Source organism: Clavelina lepadiformis, chromosome 3 (genome assembly GCF_947623445.1).
Source record: "Clavelina lepadiformis chromosome 3, kaClaLepa1.1, whole genome shotgun sequence".
Lineage (NCBI taxonomy): Eukaryota > Metazoa > Chordata > Ascidiacea > Aplousobranchia > Clavelinidae > Clavelina > Clavelina lepadiformis.
In genome coordinates, this window is record NC_135242.1 from 23,312,899 (window position 1) to 23,334,406 (window position 21,508).

At 38.1% G+C, this 21,508-nt stretch overlaps 3 protein-coding genes across 3 annotated transcripts; all 3 read right to left on the minus strand.

Moving 5' to 3' along the window:
• Window positions 1-170: 170 nt before the first annotated feature.
• LOC143448887 (NUAK family SNF1-like kinase 1) lies at window positions 171-12,917 on the minus strand. The gene is made up of 7 exons (XM_076948813.1): window positions 12,672-12,917; window positions 6,011-6,131; window positions 5,272-5,423; window positions 4,707-4,772; window positions 4,495-4,614; window positions 2,513-2,645; window positions 171-1,676 (listed from the first exon to the last, which is right to left on the minus strand). The coding sequence occupies exons 1-7, from the start codon at window positions 12,855-12,857 to the stop codon at window positions 490-492; spliced, it is 1,965 nt and encodes a 654-aa protein (XP_076804928.1). The 5' UTR covers window positions 12,858-12,917; the 3' UTR covers window positions 171-489.
• A 1,773-nt stretch (window positions 12,918-14,690) lies between these two features.
• Window positions 14,691-17,272, minus strand: LOC143450065 (uncharacterized). Its single transcript, XM_076950469.1, has 5 exons — window positions 16,952-17,272; window positions 16,625-16,736; window positions 16,055-16,188; window positions 15,694-15,835; window positions 14,691-15,424 (listed from the first exon to the last, which is right to left on the minus strand). Exons 1-5 carry the CDS (start codon window positions 17,016-17,018, stop codon window positions 15,274-15,276), a joined length of 606 nt encoding a protein of 201 aa, XP_076806584.1. The 5' UTR covers window positions 17,019-17,272; the 3' UTR covers window positions 14,691-15,273.
• A 433-nt stretch (window positions 17,273-17,705) lies between these two features.
• Window positions 17,706-19,643, minus strand: LOC143449598 (lens fiber membrane intrinsic protein-like). Its single transcript, XM_076949860.1, has 3 exons — window positions 19,403-19,643; window positions 18,523-18,669; window positions 17,706-18,255 (listed from the first exon to the last, which is right to left on the minus strand). The coding sequence occupies exons 1-3, from the start codon at window positions 19,590-19,592 to the stop codon at window positions 18,074-18,076; spliced, it is 519 nt and encodes a 172-aa protein (XP_076805975.1). The 5' UTR covers window positions 19,593-19,643; the 3' UTR covers window positions 17,706-18,073.
• Window positions 19,644-21,508: the final 1,865 nt, after the last annotated feature.

Below are 21,508 nucleotides of genomic sequence, written 5' to 3' on the forward strand. Positions count from 1 at the left end.
TGGGTTAATCAAACACACAACCTTGTTTCGATCGACATGTTTTAGTACACTATTTCGCTCAAGTAATAAGACAATATTTCAAAGTAACTATCAATGAAAATTTAAAATAAATCGCAGTAGTAAAACGAACAAAGGCAGAACCACTAGTGATCGGTTTTGCAACAAAATAGCCGCGGAAAGAAAATAAATACACAGCTCGAACCGACAGAAAGTCGAAAAAATACTCGCAAAAACTCTAGGAACGGGCAGTATACCGCAAATAGATTCGTAGCACTGAGCTAATGGTACACAGTGGTATCAAGTCACGCACACGAAAATAATTCACGTCATAAAATTTGGCTCCGAGACGTCTATGATGATGTTAGTGTGAGAACGAGTGCGCTTCAGGACACACGATAGAACACTTTGTTGATGCGAGAAATATATAATTCACGAAAGACACTACACAGTGAATCAAGAAAGATGAGAAGGTCTGACAGCAGGAGCGCTCTACACTTCGGCTGATCTTAGATTTGCGCAAATGTCGAAAGCTTTCTTATAAGCCAACTCCAGATCCACGTTCAACTGGTTCATCATCGTCGATAATTGTGACGTGTCGCCGAGCGATTGTTGATGCCTTGATACGTCATTTGACGTCACATGCGACTGACGATTATGACGTCGTTTATTGGGGGCTAAAATCCGCTCCAAACCGCGAACAAGCTTCTCACTGTTTGGAGTCAGAGCCCCAGGAGCTGGCTGGTCCCCTACGTATGACTCGGGCATGGGGGGAAGGGTGTCGGGGATCAGGGACAAGGACAGGGGACGCTGCTGTGGTGGGGGCGCGATTGGGTGATAAGCAGCACTGGGTGGCGGTAAAGGGGGGTTGGACATGCACAAGTCAAAGGAGTCGGTGGAGAGAATACTGGAGTCACTGTAAGTACTTGCCGGCCTTGTTTGACTTCCTATGCTCGACCCATCGTCACTGCTTATGCTCACCGGGCGCCCGTCTACCGGGGACGGTGTTGGCATGAGATATTCCCGGGACCCGCTGGGAGGAGCGTGGGTTCGCGGGGGCAAGGTAGGGTTGTTGCTTCGCACTTGGCTCATCCTCGATGGGGTCAAACTGGGTTTTATTAGAGGCACAGAATTCTGGGCATGGTACGTGTGCTCGGGGGCACTCAGGGTGAGATTTACGACGGGGGCCCTCTCCGGGGACGAGTAGTACCCGCTCTCTCTGTCACGTCGCGACCTCATCACTCTCCGCTTGGTAGACGCGCCCTGGGGTTTCCCCTTTAACTTTAAACTGTCTTTAGCCTGAAGTCCACACACTGCCGCAAGCTGCCCCGCGAGTATGACGTCAGGAGACGCTGGCGGGGCTGGTTGCACCTTCGGGACCTCCACTGGCGGCGCTGTAGCTTTCGCTACAACTACAAGGTTGTGCTTCAAAATTCCCTTTGGTTGGTTATTTTCACAAGTATCCACGTCGACTGCTTTATCGTCCGCTTTTGTGTTGTCCCAACCGTTGTCGTTTACAGTTGTATCTATGTAGTTCACGTAAGAGGTCTCGTTGCCAACGGAGACCGGCGTCGTGATGTCATCAACAGCGTTCAGCCAAGCGTGACTAGCTACGTCATCGATCGTAGCACGTTTGGTTGGGTCGACGGTTAGCATCCATAGGATCAGACTGTGCGCATCTGTGGGTAGAAACGAGCATTTATTTACCAAGATGATGACAGTTCGAGGATATACATTATGTACAACCAACTACAACAGTAGCTCGCGAACTTTATTACTAGCGGACCCCCATCTGCAATTTCTTTCTTGTGAATTTCAATATTTACAGGCTATTTATGCGGAATTAACGTACAACTTGCCCAGGTTAAGAACCACTTAACTACAACTAGCAGCAGATAAAGCATTAACGCAGTTAGCTGTGTGTCACAGACACACACGTGCAGCTATTTAGGTATCGCTGCAACCTCCAGACAGGTTTTGCGATTAAATACGACCCATTATTGGTATTTATGCAATTAATAACGACTAAACAATAACATTTCGTGGACTACAAATGAAGCGGAACAAACAGAACTTGAACAAGCAGTTTGGTGTTGCTTTTCAGTTGAAGTTTGCGGCATGTTTCTACTCAAGTTTAAAGAGAAGTGCAAGGAAAGCGGGCAAAGATTTTAACAGATGGAGGCAACAGTAGCGAGCGAGGGAACCAAAATAAGTCAACGCGGCACTTGAAGAGAAGCTCAAGTGTTCTGTTCCTTTGTTTGTTGAACTGTGGGAAAACGACGGTTTGAACTCAGACAAAACCACAAGACACTGGGGAAGCATAATGTTGGAAAGTGGAACTTACAAGCGAAACGAAGGAATTATTTTGACGTCTTACTGCCAGAACCACTTAATTAAACTTTGAATGAAATATGGGATATCTGATGTTCAACAAAAATTGATGGTAATGTCTGTTCGGAAACTGTCGCAATATTTCAAATTTATTGAAAATTTGTGTTTTCTATGAGTTTTTCACCTGACTCGCGATCTGGTTTGCTGATTTCTCCTCTTGTGATGTGTCTCGTCAAAACCTGAAAGTTCCTGCCGTCGAATGGCATCGTTCCGTATACAAGCGCGTATAATAGCACACCCAGGGACCAACTGTCCACCTAACAAAGAAAAAACATTTTTTTAACTAATATGATAAAGACCTGTATATATGGTTAATTAAAGCGTTTAAAGTTTTAAACGCGAAGTTGTGTAAATTAATTGATACGAATTAATTTTTCAAAAAAGTTAGTGGGCTACTAATCGTTAAATCTATAAACTCTTCTCCTAACTTTTCGAACTTTAAAACCAGCACAAAATCGATCGCAAAAGTGCTCCTAACCAGTGTTTGATTGTTAAGTGTTCTGATGTCACAATGGTATTTGTTCAACAACAATTCCAAAGCAAACTCGAAAGTTATTTTAGGAATCAATTTGAGGATTTGGCCAGCATGTTTAATTTCGCCCCTTACAAGGCTATTGTGACATCACAGAGGAATGTCAAGGGCGCAGTGTCCTATTAGACAAGAGCAACAATTTACAGAGGTCATAGGAGGTCAAATACAGACAAGGTGGAAAAACAGTTTCTTCGTCGTTTGCGAAGTTCAATGGGAACGCAGGCAGAGTCCCAGTTTATGACAAATGCTCATTAAATGTTAATGTTTTAAACCAGTGAGGTTGAGATCCATTAGAACGGCGCCTCAGCCCACGCAAACGGCAGATCCAAGTCAACGATTGCGGACCAAATCATAATATCGACCTCGTGTTTGCAAATTACAGCTCCTAGACCAGTACAAAGCGGTCTTTCATGGCGGTCTAGACAAGTGCAGTTACGCATCACAATTAATCACAATTGGACAGGCAGTGTTTGCAATCTTGCATCGTTCGCCAGAGCGGTGCCGGGTTTCCCTGAACTGAGCAAAAACCAAAGCAGCGACCTGTCAGCCACGAACCAGTGGATACCACCTAGATTGCTAATGTTGTCTTCATATCAAATTAATACACTTGAACGACGGAGAGATTAGCGACTTTGCGGTTTTATGATGACGTTTGCGATGTTCTTTTGAGAAGTTCAAGATACTTACAAATGCTTGTAAGCAACGATACGTGACAGACGATGGAAAATTTCAACCTTACAGACCAACGCTAGGAAATTTCCGCTTTGATTAAACTTATCCGTGCAACAGGTGTCATCTCCACTATGCGTATTAGCACGTTTCACTGCAGAGCATTTTGAGCAATATACCAAAACGTGCAATTGCGCATGCGCATACTAGGACGAAAACAAGCTGAAGAAATTACCAAAAACGGCATAATTCTCGCCGATTCACGCAACTTATTTCAAAGATAGATTATTTTTAGTTCCAAAATACAATTTTACCCTACATAGGCGCAACAGAAGTGACGTCATAAAGTAACGAGAGTTATTTCGATTGGCAGATGACATTACGTAATAAAACGTAATTGGTTTGAAACAAGAAAGTTCTGATTCCTCCTACACGACCAGGAAATGTTGAACATGCCATAACTTAAGATTAATTAAACCTTACTGACTCATACGACGGCGCAGTATGAATATAGCAAATATAACAACACGCCCTAATAATACTCGATGTAGGCAATATGCACTGACAAGTAAAACAACCAAGTCTTAAAATAGCAGCAATATAACTGATTTTTCAGCAGTAACCACGGCTATCGCCATAGCATGTCACACCCATTGTGACCACATAAGATGGTCCAATCGTGTAAAGTTGTAAACAGTCCAACTGTGTTATTGCTTTGATTTAAAGCTGGTATTTCATCTGTAATTGTCGGAAGCGAGTCATACGTTCTTTTTGTGCGTATAAAACTCTACTATTTCACTGACGTCATAATATGGATTGTGATATAAGAATACAGCACTGGCCACGTTGCAATCCAAGATTAAAAAATTTGAAACAAGGAAAAAATTATAAGGATTTCAACGAACCTCAGGTCCGACGTATGGGACGCCTGTGACGATTTCTGGCGAAGCATAGAGAGGACTTCCGCAGAATGTACTCAGCAGGCTTTCTGCCTTGTATTTATTTGCTAGTCCGAAGTCCGCTATCTGCAAAAGTAATTGCATAAACAAATTAGCACACACCAAGATTTGCCGATCGACCACGCCCGAAACAGGCTAAAATTCTGAAGTTGTCTTACTTTGATCTGATTTTCGTTACTTAGCAGAATATTTTCCAGTTTCAGATCTCTGTGGACTATTCCCGCCTGAAACACATGGTCAAAACTTTTACAAAATATTCATGAAAAAGCTGACTCGGCTCAGCAAAGAAACAACAGAGCTGCTAAAATTGTTCGAATGATAACTTAATGAAAGGCCGTGCCCGTTCATATTAAAACTTTGTGACGTCAAAGAGGTCTATTGTTATACAACATAGGAGCCACTTGCGACCCTGACACGTTCATGACGTAATATTATTGTTTCACTTATGTATTGTTCAGCTTTAACTCGTGTATAGGGTTGGGCTGAAAGCGACCACGAATAGGACGACAGCTTGGGAAGGTTTTGCTTGATTTGTTCAAGTTTGTTCAGTTTGTTGTATTTATAGAAATGGATTCTGTAAATATGGCTCTTCTATGCGATATTACATGAACGGGAGACCAAAAAATTACATTGTAAGACAACAAATGATAAATGTGACTTACATAAAGAAATGCGCGGTAAAAAAACAGAAAAAAAAGCTATACAAAAATATAGACTTTGTACCTTATGGCAGTAGCGGACCGCAGAAACGATTTGACGGAAAAAAGATTTTGAATCCTCTTCAGCAATGCCACGCTTCGAGGCAAGATAGTCGTACAACTCACCACCAGCGGCGTATTCCATGACAATCACTATTCTGTCTTGGTTTTCGAAAACTGTACAAAAACGTAGATTTTAGCGTCGGCATGTGTACAGTAGGTAGGTCGGCACACCAGGCTACAGGGCAATACGATTCTTCGCGAGCAATTTAGTACAAATTGCGTAATTTATTATTCCCAGTGTTGCCGTCACGTGAAAGGAAACACGTGGAAATAAAATCGGCGTAAAAATCAACTCATTTGGAACGACACATTATTACGCCTCAATGAAACGTTAAATGAGAATCAGGTCAACCGGAACATTTTAACTTATAAATCGTATGACAAAAAAGTTGTGTAAGTACTGCACTACACCTTAAAGATCAAAATACAATTTTTCCCACACAATTAAAAGTGTTTTCGATAGTCCAGAGGCAACTTAGCTCATAACAGGTAAAACCGGTTGACAAATTAAGCTAAAACCACTAATAACGAGACACTAAATGCTGCGTCAACACAAAAACTCGAAATATCACTGGAAAAACAAGGCTGTGCTGATACTTAGATAAAATTTCTTAGAATCAAGATGTGTGACTTAGTACTAGAGCCCAAACGCTGGTGTAGAAATCCTGATTTCGGTGTTAAGAACTAACCGGCCACATTACCTTCGTATATTTGTATAATGTGAGGGTGTCGTATGGAAGACATTATGTCTATTTCACGTCGGATGTGTTTCAAATCTTCGTTGTCCTTTATCTTATCTTTTTTGATTGCTTTCACGGCCACCTGTGCAACAGGAAGAAAAAGTTAATTAAAAATGTGTTTAATCTGGGCGGATACCTTAAAATCCAAGCTTATCTAAGGGCTTGTCGGTTGTCATTGCGCTACGTGTAGGTCAATAATTTTAATATCCTAATGTACGGGATTGTTACGTAACAATAAGTTACGCAATAACCGAAGGTATAATCATAATATTTTGGGATGGTTATAAACTTAATATACTATAACAATAAGGTGGTCAGTAATCAGTAAAGAATTACTTCACATTTTTCACCACGTTGTTTGTGGTTAACAATGTTTCGATTATTACATCATAAAGTGGCGTGAGTTTTTTGACCAACGTTTTCGGACTGTGTGCCAAAACGTGAGTTTTTCGTTTTTAAATTAAAAAACGATTGGCAGAAAAGCTAAAATGTAATGAAATACCAAGTCCTGCACACAGCTACGGGTTTCGCATCAAGGAAGTCTGAAATCACGTGATTCCTTATTTGTTTTTCAGACAAGGAATTTTGTAAATGTCGAAAACAGCTTTCAATTTTGTCGCTACTTAGTTTTCGAGACATTACGATATCAGATGTTTGACTGAAAAACAAAACCGTTCTTACGCCATGTTTGTCACGTGAGGTTGACATTTTACTCCAGAGTGCCACGTCATGATTCAGTTCCCGACATTCAGAGTTTAAAACAAACTGGCGTTTCACCAGAGTCGTAATTTGCGAAAAACTTTACGGATAAATTCGTGTCCTTCAACATCAAAACAATAAATGTCATCATCAGACTGATAATTCAATTCTTAAATTCAATCAACAACACAAATCAATAAAAGCTTATAAACTGGCTTTCAAACAAAGATTAGGGGTCCAATAGGCGGGATTGCCAGACCTACCAGCGCAACAGCAGCTTGGTGGAAGATAACCACGCCCCAATGTGCCTTGCCAAGCCAAGCGTGACTAAAATTGGCGTGGCAGCGTGTGCTTAATATATTTGTTACCAAACCCTAACCATACCGCTTCAAAATTAAATTTCGCACCAGAAGTTTCCCAAAATTGTACGAGGGATTATTTTTTGTTTTCTTCGTTGCAGCCTGGTTTAAAATACTTTAGGTCGTTTCTCATTTTAGGATAATGCCACCTGATCATCACAAATCCATGTTTTGGATAGTTCGAAACCGCGAATGCTTGTCACAAATACCTATCTACATGTTATTCCTATTTAAGGAAAACTCATTACAATATTAACAATCACAATATTGTTATTCAAAAATGCCGGGAATGTCATGTACCGCTTATAAGCATTTAGCCCAGAAACATCAGCATAATATTTATAGAGATGCTTTCTTATAAGATAGTTTTATCAATCTTATCTGGGTTTTGTTCAATAGAAATCAGATATAGACCGAACAATGAAATACCATAGCCTGAACACAGCGCAGTAAATTTTTTAACATCCACAGATGATAAATCGATTCAAGCCCCATTGTGTATGTTGAGGTCAGGGTGACCCTGTTGTTAGCTCACAAAAAGAAATGATAAAACATTGTTATCAGTGATTCCAGCGCGGTAACGTTCCAAAGAGAGGTCAAAAATGTCAAAAACGAAATGTTGAGCATTATTGTTGCATTTGAGTAGGCAACGGTAAATAAACCAATCAAGCACATGAAACACATGCATGAAAAAGGAGCCATTGTTACGACACACGACGTCGGAAAACGTCACAATATATCAAACGGCATTATCAAAGGAATTGTAGGCTGCTAGAATTTCAATGTAACAGCTTGTCGTTCGAAATAACATGGATACAACTGAAAGGATTTTGTGCACGCTCTAATTATGATTACACGCTTCCGTTTCGTTTCAGAGATTCTGACTTTTGTGGTGTTAACATTTAGTTTCAAGACATTTAGACAGTTTGAAGTTCCGCATATGCCCACAATAAAAGCTAAAAGTATCTTTGTTAAATTTAAGTAAAGTTGTTTATTAACCTAAGTATGTTTCTAAAGTGTACGATTGAACCTAACGAACTTATTTGACCTGTTACACACTGCTGTTTAATTTCGCTTTTGTGGGGTGTCGTTTATCTATTAACCGATCACAAAAAGCTATTACGTCGTTTTGTTAACAAAAGGCCAGGCCATAACAGTCGTAACTTTTCCCGTATTTTGTGAGCAAGCTGGGCCGCTACACTGTTGTAATGGGCTTGTGGTGGGGTTGCAAAGTGTCATACAATATAACAACTTTTATTACTTCCTGCAAAGTGTAGAGCGAAATCATTTGGGTACTGCAGTCATGTGACAGCTTCCTCGTTAATACAACTGGCAAGTGTTTTACTATTTACATGTAATTAGCTACTTATGGCATCTAACCTCCGTTTAATGACCGCAATATTGCGATTGATGATGTAATAAGCAGCACCGAAAAGTGGTGATACTCCTGCGTGTGTATTAACTGGTGTGGGCGATTATGACGTCATAATGTTTACGTGCGCCAGTTTCGAACCATATTAGGAAATCGAAGGCAACAGGAATGCGACAGAAGTAACAATTGGATAGTTTTAGTGGTGACATTCGCAATGTTTTTGTTGTCGCAATGACATCAATTTGCGATGCGAGACGTTTCCGATTATGACGTCATTGGTCACAAACAGGCGACACTTCCGTGAGTAAGCAATTATTTTTTTGAGCCTGTGGCTTTTAAGATGTTTTCTGCTTTCAATGCACCACACGCTGTTATTATTACGTCGGTAAACCAACAAACTAGGGATCAGCGTGGCAGACGACGACGTTACATTATTTCGTCACAAAGACTTCTGGCTGACGTTGACCTTGTTATTACCGACATATCAGCAAAGTTCGAAGCAATAAAATTGAAAGAGATTTGTACAAAACAAGCGAGTTTTTACGAATTTTCTGCCCGCAAGCGATCATTTTCCAGAGTCGGGCTGTCGCGAAAGAGACCAATCAAGATCGTGTTATTGCGGTTTAAAGAAAATGTGCATTGCTGTATAGCAAACAACATGTTTTTCTCCTGCAACACTGCTACGTCAGTCTAAATGCTTCTAAACCCTTGATGGTGATGACGCAGGTATTTCTATTTGCGTCGTCCAGTGGATGAATTAAAGCCACGTATTAGCATATATAGAAAATAATTCGTCATAAAGTTTCGTCAAAAAGGGCATTGTGACCGAGCAAAATATCTTTAAACCAATAAACAAACTGTAGCAACCCTTAAGATTATAACAATGATTCTTTTGCGCAAGCACCAAAGAGCTTGTTGGGTTTTCGAATGCTTGTTAAAGTAATTACGCATCTCTGTTAATGTCGGAATAAGTTACTGTATAGCATTGTGCAAGAAAGTACAACGAAATATTCACCTGAAAGGTCGAACGAGCTAAGCCACTTTAAAAGATTTTAAACCTTTACACAGACCTTGTTCAGTCTCAGAAAGTAACTCTAAACGCTGTGTGTTAACAGCCCGAAAAATACGACCCGATTTAGCCTTCCTAATGTACACAAACAACAGACACAAGCCGGCTAAGGTTACAAATGTAGGGTAGATAATGCCAGGTTTGGAACCTGCAACCTTATATATTACACCACCCCACGCCCATGTTGAAACCCATGTTAGCGACCCATTTACCAACGTGATTCAGTTTGCACCAAGCCTTGTGTACTGATTCACAACACGCAGTTGATGTGCTTGGCAACCTATGCGTGTGCGTCACTAACGTCCTTAACGCTATGTTTGTGGAGATATAGAAGCACTCATAACGCACTTGGGTAACACATAACAAGCGTTGGTAATATTTTCAACACAGAATATATCAAACACGCCCTTGTAAACACTTCTACCAGCACCTATACGCAAGGTCAACTTATAACCTTGTGTAACCGCCATTTTGGTGCAAGATACCTACAGAAAAATCGCGTCAAGGAATTGTTCGCTGTGTTATTGCATAAGCTAGTGACCATCTTGCTGACCCAAGATGACCAGAAATGACACTATGTGATGCATTAATGACGTCACGACTTCCGAAACAAATCGTCAACTGTAGTACAACGCTGGTGTGAACGTTTTTAGTGTCTTTGGTGGAAAATAAAAGACGAGTCGGCGTCGACATCACTATTTTATCCGCTAATTATAAGTTTTGTTTCGCTATGAACTAAAAGTCTTTCGTGGGAAACTCCTACGCACCTGTTGGTTGCGTGTCGCCTTGTACGTAACATTTAGGCCTATGTACGCAGGTTGCCTGCTGAGCACTTGTCTATTTCTTCAGCGCCCACTCTAATACAAACTGATCGCGATACCTTATATGGAAGTTAAGCGTAATCGCGTTACAGTGATTAGATTAGTTAGTTGCGGATGGGCCAATCAAAGGTTACCATTAATCATGGGTTGAAATGTTGTTACAAGGCTATACAAGACAGTATGGTATGAAACTTGAAATAACACGTCAAGGAATAAGCAAATGTTCGAAATCCAAGCAAAATGCAAAAGCACCGATCCTCATTGAAACAAATTCAACTTGTCTTCGCCAAGACAAACATCCGAGTGCGTACATTTTCCATCCAATGGTTGATTGAATTATTGGAAAGATAAAACGGCCAAACACTGATTTATGGCTGGCACGTGTAGACTATAACTACGAGCAGGTCGAAATGTCAAAATGACATTCCTTGTAATGACTGGCGTTTTTTCTAATTAACTTTTACATAAATTGCTGCAGAAGGTCGTGACGTTATTAGGAGCAAACTAAGTCTTAACCAGACAAAGCTGTTTGGATGAAATTGCGCAATCAGCGACAACTACAACAACATTAATTATTAATTATAAAGCGATTTTTCCGACAGCTGTAATGGTACTTTCTCCCATTTCCAAAAGCATGTTGTTTGTAAACACAGACAGTTATTAACTTACACAGCATCTTATCACTGCGAAAATTCACATACTTACAGTATGATCAAATGATCGGCGAAGACGTAGTGCTTTTTTAAGAGCATAGGTTATACACGTCGCTACATTTGTTACGTATGTGCTCTCCCAAAAATCAGTGAAGACAAACCAACAAGCTAACGAGTACGCGTTCCTCTTCAAAATGTACGACAGAAACCGTCAACCTGTTACTGTTTAGCAAATAAGCCCGTGGTTGACTTTAATTGCGATCATACCATTAAAATAAACAGAGTTTTTTCCTTGTTACACAAAGCGTTAAAATTGAAGTTTACATTGCTCGGCAATATCAGTTGCGTGGGCGTAATGTGTTACCTTGCAACGCTCGACAACCGGCGATAACTTGTTTATGACAAAGCGCAGGCAATCGTAGCACGAACGGCGCATTTCCTGAAATCCCCTGGTACAAAACTGGTAATTTTCCACAGCGCATTTCCACTAAGACATGCGGTTTGTATAGAAAGGCATGAAAGTATCGCTTGGTAAAGTTGCTGATAATGATTTTTAAGCGTCCTTTGTTTACTTGAGGTCAAAGCAGTGACACGGGTCAGGTGTTTACACCTTAAGCGCCCAATGAGCCACAAGAGATCTCACAACGACTGTAGATAAACATCGGTTGAGGGATTTTTATGTGTTATGTAACTTTGCTCAGAAAGAAACAGACTGCATACCAAGACGCTTAATTTACTGCGTCATCATTTATCCAATCTAGCTATTGATTATTGGATTTTTAGGCAAATTTATTGGTAAAATTCAATACGTTTCATTATGGTTCCTGTACCACTGGGCCCCAGGTGAAAAAGCAAGGTGAAAACCTTTTCATGTCCACAGTAATGCACTCAGTTGATGGCTTTGTGCTGGCACGAAAAAGTTTTAAGCAGTTGCACCATTAGGTAATTGACGGTTAAAAATAACTCCATTTAACTGTTTATTGAAGACAAAAGATTTCAGTATAACAGTGACCCCTTTAATTTAAAGTAGGAATGATTGGTCTCAAAAATCTCAATTCAACTTCACATAAATAGAGAGAGTTGATGATCAAATCAATGTACAAAATATCACTGTCATGGCTACACATCTGGATAATATTTGAAAAAAGTTTGAATACATAATAATAGACCAGAAGAAAAAGTGTCTGCCTATTTCCCATAATGCAATGTAAGAAGTTAAGTGTTTGTGATAAGATCTCTAACTGTGCACAGATGCAAAATGAAACATGTGCGAGCTTTTTGACATGTCACATTGAAAGTGTATAATTAAACTTAAACTGGATGAAGGTAATAATCTATTTTTGATTTTTGACACAATAATGACAGTGCAGAGGAGCACAGATTACAGAAACACTTAACACATTTAATTAAATTAAAGCTCAGTATCAATCGCAGTTACTAAGTGTAGTCAACACCAAGTACCCTGCAGATGTATATACCCTTGCAAAAGCAAACATTTCCTTCTAATAACCGTGCGAACAGTTTACTTTCTTTTTGTTATGTGTTCAGTATTATGTTGTTGTGAATGACCGTGCAGTGCACAAAGTCTTTGTATTTTTTAGCTAGTTACAAATAGATCAAATTATACATTAAATTTTCAATTCACTTACCAGCTCATTTCTTTCTTTATGTCTGGCTAACTTTACTTTTCCATATGTACCCTTGCCCAGTGTTCGAATGAAATCGTATCTGTGTTTAACATTATGTCTATGATTGTGTCTTCTCACTGGTGATGCACAAACCTCCAGGGTCTCAGTGCCATCATTTCCAGTCACAATGTTTTCTGAGCTTAACATATTTAGATTCAATACTTAATTTGCTCGATGTCTATGAATGCACAACGTTAGTTAGCAATTTTCAAATATACACTTTTGGAATTTTTTTAGAACCACTAAAGTCACAATAAACTGAAATAAACAAAATGGCCAATTACAACACAATAAAGACAAAAAATGATGAACTGTGCACGACTTTACATACAGACATAAAAATTGATAACTGCTGCCACAATCAAACATCGTGCCTAGTATATAAGTGCACAACCACAGGATGCCTTTATATACTAGACCCCAGCTACTCAAAATGTGACGTCATCTGCTTGTGCACTTGTATACTAGACCCCAAACTATGTTACAGTGTGGGCAAAATTTTCCTTTCTATACCAGTTCACATAAACTGGCAGTCTACAGAAACAGCAAATTAGCCATACCAAGGCTTACACTCATTGAAAGATGAATTTAATTGTCTAATCTATCAATAATAATAGCACCAAAGCAACATAATAACTAAAAATACTAAAACACAGACTCATACTTATGTAATAATGGTAACAACTTCATGCCAGAGATAGTAGTAAATCTAAACTACATATATACACAGAATTTCTGCACAACTACCAACATACTGTGTTAGTTTTGAATTTACAACTAATAAACACAATTGAACGTTAACCCGGTAACCTGAATTATTTATATACTAACCAATTAGACGCGTATACAGTAACATTAAGTAACAGTGACGAGTTATTTTGTGCATATCATGCCCTCTAACAAACACCTTCATAATATACTGACATACTTTACCTATAACTTAATGTCAACTGGACAGTTCAACATTGGCGCGCTATGTTTACCGTAATTGTTACTTTAAATAAACTGTAGATAAGATAGAAGCCGTGCACACAGAAACCGCATACACCCCACCTCCAAGACAAACTGAAAACTGATAACGCCAGGGGATATCATTAGCATATTAATCGCGCGTTTTTGAATTCTTTTTTTGAATTTGAATTCTCTTTTTTTTCCTTCTCTCTCAAATTTGGCATTTACAACCACGACCTGTAAACAAAGAAGTTGACTAGACAACAAACCCTTTGCCACCACCCAACGGTTAATGTTTAAAGTTAAACCATCCCAATTGCCTACGTCATTGTTTTTGAAGGAGAAATTGCCTTAGTTCGGTTCAAGTATTCCCAGTATTTCTTTGCTTTGACTGCTTGCGATTTAAAATCCTAGATTATGGTTTAATATGCATTCTGTTTACTGTTTACTAAAGCATTTCGGTGGTGTTCGAAGAAAATATGTTGTGTATGTATACAGTAGTCTACGACATGGTCGCAAACATTCATCAGCAATTATTGCGTATGTTATGAAAATAGCGTCAGCATGAATTTTAATTTGCCTACTGTTGTTACCAGCACAGTCTATATTTAACCTTAACACATGGCGTCAACATCTAAGTTTTGAGTCTTAGACTCTAAGACATAACATTCCTCTAATAACTGGCGATAGCTTTTATAAGGAAATGTGAGATGGTATTTTAAGTAATTTAAATTATCAATTACTAAAAAGCTGTTTACCCTGTAATAGAGAGTTGTGCCTCTTAGAATTTTCAAAAGCTATTTGATCAGCGTGTATTGCTCATTTAGCCTTTATATTAATATCTGAAAAAAGTTTATTGTTCCTATCTTGAGTTTGGTTACCCAATGCCCATTCGAAGTCCACATGGTCACTAATTGGTTTTAACTAGGTACTTTCCCCAATTGGATAAGATAGTTACAAATTCTGAAGATAGGCTTTTTTATATTTTTATATTTACATGCATAAAAAGTTTACCGCACTTAAATTGTTTATAAAAATTGCTTTTAACACACAAACAAGTTATCTTTGCAGGTAGTACCAATCATTGGAGTTAGAAAATAGGCCACATATCAAACCATCTTTAACTAAAGATAAAAGTTCAGTGATCAATTGATCATGCATGTATATATACACTATGGTGCAAATTTGTGATACTGACAGTTTTTGCCAAAATCTGAACATAATAGAAAGTTTACTTTCACATAAAAAAATATTTGAAAAATAAACTGCAAAAAAAACAATATAAGCTTTGAAGTACTTCACAAGCAGGAAATGACTGAAATATATTGTCCACAAGTTCTTTCCAGTAGCAAACAAAGCACACCGGTGCTAAAAGCGGTTACGCAAGTTAACGCAACTGCAAAAATGACAACAAGGCGCCTTTTATAATTAGTTACCACAATGAAGTTAATAAAAAACTTTACATTAACGTTTGATGGAAAGTCACGTTTTACATCGGCGTTCGTTGCTTGAGATTAAAACGTAATATTTGGCACAAACATATGAAGTGTGTCAATTTGCTAAAATATAAGTTCTTCGACATAAACAATTGATTGAGCATAACTTGTTATTCTCATGCGTTTGTGACGGTATTTGCTGCGTGTGACGCCAAAGGGGATGGATTGATGGAATTCCAGCGATGCTTTACGCAACAGACGGTTGCCACAGCAACGTAGATGATCAAAGTGCCGACAAGAGAAATGAAAGCGATGACTAAAGGGTGTCTAAACGAAAAATTTCTCTGGTTATAGAATTGCTGTCGGTGCATTTTAAATATCATTATTATCAATATTGAATAGTTAGCAGAGCTGGAAAGAAACTTATGCAGTTTATGTCGACTACGCAGATAAAAATATAGGTACTGCCAAAGTTTAAAAAAATATTTCATTGCTCATATATAAAGAAGTTTAATTATTAATTTGTTTATATTCAAGCACCCAGATTACACAACGTATTTCCAAAGTATTCTTGCATTCTGCTCAATTTTACTTACTGAAATTTACTACTAGCGCCCCCTAGTGTTTGTATCACGTCGGAATTTCTCAGCGTAGAATCGACGAAAGTTCTTGATCTTGTCACCGTAGTTCTGCTTGTTCTTGTTGTTCTTGAAGTTGTTGTTAAAGTCATTGTGGTTCCTGCAGCAAAGGTTGACTTGAACGTTTAATAAAATTTGTTCATATCGAAAGTGAAATTACTTCGAAGTCAAATACTTCCCAAAAACACAATATGCAACACTTCAATGTCATTTTTCAAGTTAACGAATTTCAGTTGATATTGTTCAAAAACATGACAACACGTCAATTAGGAACGGTGCTTTATGCCAACCAACATGCATCACAACCATCGTTCTACACCTTCCGTCGTTGGAGGTCGCTCCTTTCCCAAACAAATAGCATTGATGTCATCGGAGCTATCAGTACAAGCGTCTTGTCCTCCGCATAACTGCTCCTGGTTGAAGCAATAAGAAGCGTCCATGCAAAGCATGTACCTGCGTATATGTGATTTAACCGTGTTACAATTACTGCATGTTTGAATTAAAAAGCAAGTGCAGCCTGCAGGGCTGTTTGCACGTTTTTTCTTCAGCTATTTGTTGCTGCTTTCTATCTGTAGCAGTAAAAATCCGCGCAAGGTTTTACGTTTGCGAAACCGTTTTTTTAACAATTTGCCGCAACTGCATTGTTTATATAACAATATAAAGTTTTGTGAGCTTTCGCGACATCATAGCTCACTGTTGCGCGCTAAAGTATAAACAAAGATACCTTCCCTATGTATTAATTTGTTGCGTCTTCTATGCACATTTGAAACAATGAATGTTAAACGTAAAGGAAAAATACGATACAGCATATAGTTATAGTATATAGATCAGAAACAAAAACAACATAGAGACATATATATAAGACTATTATAGTCATATATAGACCCACCCATCTGGACACCTTGAGCTTGATTCGGGCCAAAAATTTTCCAGAAGTTCAACATATTCCGGTGGGGGTGGTGCTCGCTCCGTTTGTCTTTTGTGACGTGATAAGGTGAAATCTACGAAACGTTTTTCACATGTAGACAGATGTTCTTATTTTAGTTGCTAAATTTGCTAACAATAATTTGTGTGAATTCTATTTTAGAGTTTAAAAAACTAAGGAAGCTTTTCTAACAATAATACAGACCTTCAAAAATCGCTCCTCAAAACATCACAAAACCGTTGCTATGTACATACGTCATTACGAAATCATAAATACATTTTAAAAACTTACCTTTTCCGAATGCATGGTTTGTGAATAAACCGTAAATTAAAACAAATATAGAAAATATTTGCTGCATTGTCTCGTTTGCTCTGATACCTGGCCCCGCTCACAAGGAATTGAACTGTTTGTAAAATCGGTTTAAATTTCACGTGAATAAAAACAACGGTTGAAAATTTTCCGCTTTGAAAAATATCCGCCTTGGGAATTATTTCTACTTAGCGCTCCTTGTAATCTCACACTTCATACTTTCTTTCATCTTTTTGGCACGAAATTTCAAACTTTTGAAGTCAACGAAACGATTTATTGTAGTTATTATTTCGGGATAAATAGACCTCCTTCAAGCACCGCAAACAACTTTTAGTTTTCTCGCTGACAAATAATAATTACCGTCCGGTCATCGGCCATTGTTTCTTATATATGTGATTATCACGTCATAATGGAATAAGGTCTTTCGAAATGGACAACAGTAATCTTTATGTGTCAACAATGGAGAACCCTCATGTCTTGATAAAGTGGCCATTTCTCCACTTTCTCACGATCGACTCATTCATCAGAAATCGCTTAAGATGTCGCTATGGCAACCATTACGATACGCTTAAAACAAAGGGTTCTCCAAAAGTTGACATTACTCACTTAAACGGTTTCTGTTTTGGCCGTCTACGTATTTCGTGATCGTAATTTTTGAAACTTTTTAATACACACTGTTTGTTTCACTGCCATATATTTGCTAGAGTGGTTTATAAAACCTCAAGTAAAATCAACATTCTGGTGTTAATTATAGTTTAATCCAACGACTGAATTTGTATAAAACAAATCGTTCAACAAAACTACAACATTTTTCAAAACTGTTAGAATTATATTATTTTCCAGATATCGCAGTCTATGATTACATAAAAATATTAGAGATTATTTTCATCAAATTTGATCATACAAATGAATTTATTACGACAAAGTCTAAGCAGTGTTGTTAAAATCGAGGATAACAACCGATGGTATATTATGTCTATGGAGATCGGCAAGAGGAAACATGATATTTTTAATTAGACGCCAACTTTATAAAAATGTCGCTGCATAGTAAAACCACGTCAAACGACAATCAAATAAATCCGAATAAAATTCAGTTATGAGGTTTTACACGTAGTTGAACTTGCTGGAATTTGCCAGAAAACCAAAGGGCATAGCAAGCAACAAAATGATTGATGAAGACCAGGCCAGCCAGAACGAGTATCCATACCGGTAAGTGTTGCCTGAGGCTATAAGCAGGGGGCGGTTAACGCCGGTATAAACTCCACAAGCCACCATCAGGAACAACCCTTGAGGTGGAATGAAAAGTAAAACATTGTTGCGTTATTAAAAGCAATTATGAATTAACTATATTTGAGTTCGGACGGACGATTCAATCCAGGATAATTCACCCAACGTACAATTAAACTCAAAACATCAATATAATTCGAGAATTATTTCATCCATCACTTGACGCAGGTTCAAGTTGTTCTATGGGTTTAATTTGTCCTAGGTTGAATCTTCCGTGGATTGAATCGACCTGAACCAATTATAATTTTTACTATGACTTCATAAACCTGAAATGAGGTAAAGAAGTCCGGCGGCAAGGTGACCTTTTGAACCTCCCTTTCCACATCCTATCACCATGGAAACTATCACACCAATGAGAGCGAGGAAAGCTCCCATGATCATGAAAGACTGCGTAGCCCGGATGTAAGGAACAGCTGTAAAAATTGAAAAATAAGATTTACATAAAACCCCTAACTTTCGGTAGGGAAGGTAACTTCGGCATTATGAATTATGACTAGGGCGATTATTTTTTGACTTAAAAAACTAAAGTTTTTGACCTAAAATTGAAAATTTTGACAAATTTTGACATTAAAAAACTTTTTTTTGACAAATTTTGACGTATGAAGAACTCAAGTAGTTAAATTACGCATTATTGTACAAAAAGTTAAAATTTATCGTAGTAAAGAAGGACAAAAATCTGAACACAGACCTAGCCTATTCTGAAAAGGGAAATGAGCTAATTACAAATCATTGCCAAAAAACTGCAACTAAAACACAACAAAAAACTATTCAATACATTTGTCTAAACTAAAGATATATGAAGTATCTAAATTCTAAAGCAAAACCGAAGCAAGAGCTGATTCACAGTAAGTAGACAATTGGCCATTTCCAACAGTATAAAGTAGGCTACAAGGTGTACAATGTAAAATAACAAGTTCACCTACAGTGCAACCTCTATGACATCACGACAATACAGTTTGTAAACAATTTTGACTTGGTAAAAAATTTTGACTTTGTAAACAATTTTGACAATTTTTGACCTAACGCTGTAAATTTGACAATTTTTTGACTTTTTTTGACAAGTCAAAAAATAATGGCCCTAGTTATGATGTATGGTGAGATACGAAAAATCTCATGACGTCAAATCGTACTATGATGTTGACTCACCAAACTCTACAAGTCCAGTCCGACACTGATTTCTCGACAGCCCAATCGAACATCTCTCAAACAGGCCGTACTCCTCATCGTCTGCGAAGTTCCAGCGCCACCTAGTGGTGCCCAGTGCAATGGCGGCCAAAGCTAAGCCGCAGATTCCAAGCAATGTGGCAAAAAAGCCAAAGAATGTTGACCTTTTCATTATAATACTTACAAATTTTCAACTTTTCTTCTGCATTAACGGTAAGAATTACTACAGTATAGCGGATAGTTAATTGAACTACAACGACAGATCTAATTAGTAATGAACTTTGTCCAGAAATTCGTAACTGCCACAGTTTTTGTTAGTCCGACTGTCCTGATTATGCGTTTTTTGAAGACTACTTCGCTGCTTCCTGCCAGTTAAAGCTTACACAATTAATACCCTGTCCGATTAACTTTTAATAAATCTTGATTTAGTGCTTTTAACGACAAAGCATAATTTAGTTCAAATTTATATAACCACGTCTAGGCTACTTAGGCCTATCTACGGTTTCAGAACCGGTTATGTTTCTGGATTATATATTCACCTTATCAGTTAAAGCATGACAGGTCTAATTTCGCAACGCTATCTCCTTCAACTTACAAGAGTCGCCAGAAACCACAAAGCTAGTGCTATTCCGTACAAACACGGAATTGATCTATAAGGCTTTGTAGTTGTACAATGCTTTATACACGCCCATTTTGGGTGATTTGCTAACAAAAGAAAGGGATTTATTTGGGGCTACAAATCTATTCTACCGTTGAGGGAAAATGACGACATGTTCAGCTTGGGTAGACCAGGGAATCGAAGCGTGAAGTGCATAAGTGATGAAATTACTGTTTATGACACGAGGGCACGCACGCTTATCGTTAAGTTATTTCTTTGTTGCTACAAACACAGAACTTTACAATTTTTTTTAAATATATGGGGACGTTTTTAACTAACTTTATGAAAAAAAAACTGTTCCAAATGTTCTACCAATAAAAGTAATCGTCACAACTCATAAGACGTTTCGGCTGTTATAATTGCGTATGTGCACAATACGCTTACTGTATATGAATACATTTACCAGTTGTAAACACATATCGATATGAAGTAGGCCTACGCTGCCGCATTAAACCATCCTAGCCTATTAGCCATATGATTACCGTATTTTCTTGAATAGAAGCCGCCCTCGAATAGAAACCGCACAAAACCTTCAAAAATAAAAAAATAGTAGCCGCGGTTTCTATTCAAGAAAATACGGTAATTACTGTTTGCTCAAATACATGTGTGCGTATTATTATACATAGTTTCATCAGCGAAGTTCCCTATGGTTATATAAGTAGGTGGCACGTGTTGTATGGTTAGTTGCCTTGTATTTGAACTGTGAAGCACTGACAATCCGTTCCATTTTACCTATTCTAGTATTTGCGAGAAAGCGTAACAGAGTTTACAGCAAGTGTCGTGACTGTCTTGAATTTTTTTAAATGTTGAATAAATTTGCAAGTTTCGCGTATTCCCATCGAACAAATCTACAAAATAACCGGAATTGAAGGGAAAAATGTTGTTTGTTGTAACGCTGAGAATTCCGGCATAACCGTTTGTGCATTCTTGTGAAGATTTTAAGCTTATCTTCTAAAATTTTAGTTTGTAAAACGCAAGGAAAGTTTAAGTAAGCTAAAGAATTTAAAAAAGCCTAAGTAAAGATACCAAAATGTAAGCCAATAGACTTGCTTCCGCCAGTCGCAAGTAACATTGGAAGACGATAGTCGTTTACTTTCTGTCTTTTTGGCGGCGTTCGCTATAGTAACATGATGAGCAAATGTACTTACTATGTTTCGAGACGCAGTTATGACCACGCGCCACATTCTCATGCTCGTTTGGTGTGTATGGCGCGTTTGAAGTTTAGATGACAGTATAGAAGTGTGGCGTGTATGAAATTTTATGCAATTCTAATAAAGCATTATCTATTTTCTAACTTACTGCACGTTATCAGTTATTGCTTAACCAGTAAAGAATTGGAAATATTTGCATACGTAAAGTAAGATGTGTTTTTGCGCATTCTCTTACTGGCTACTATTTTTAGACGTCAACATCATAAGCGCCACAGGCAC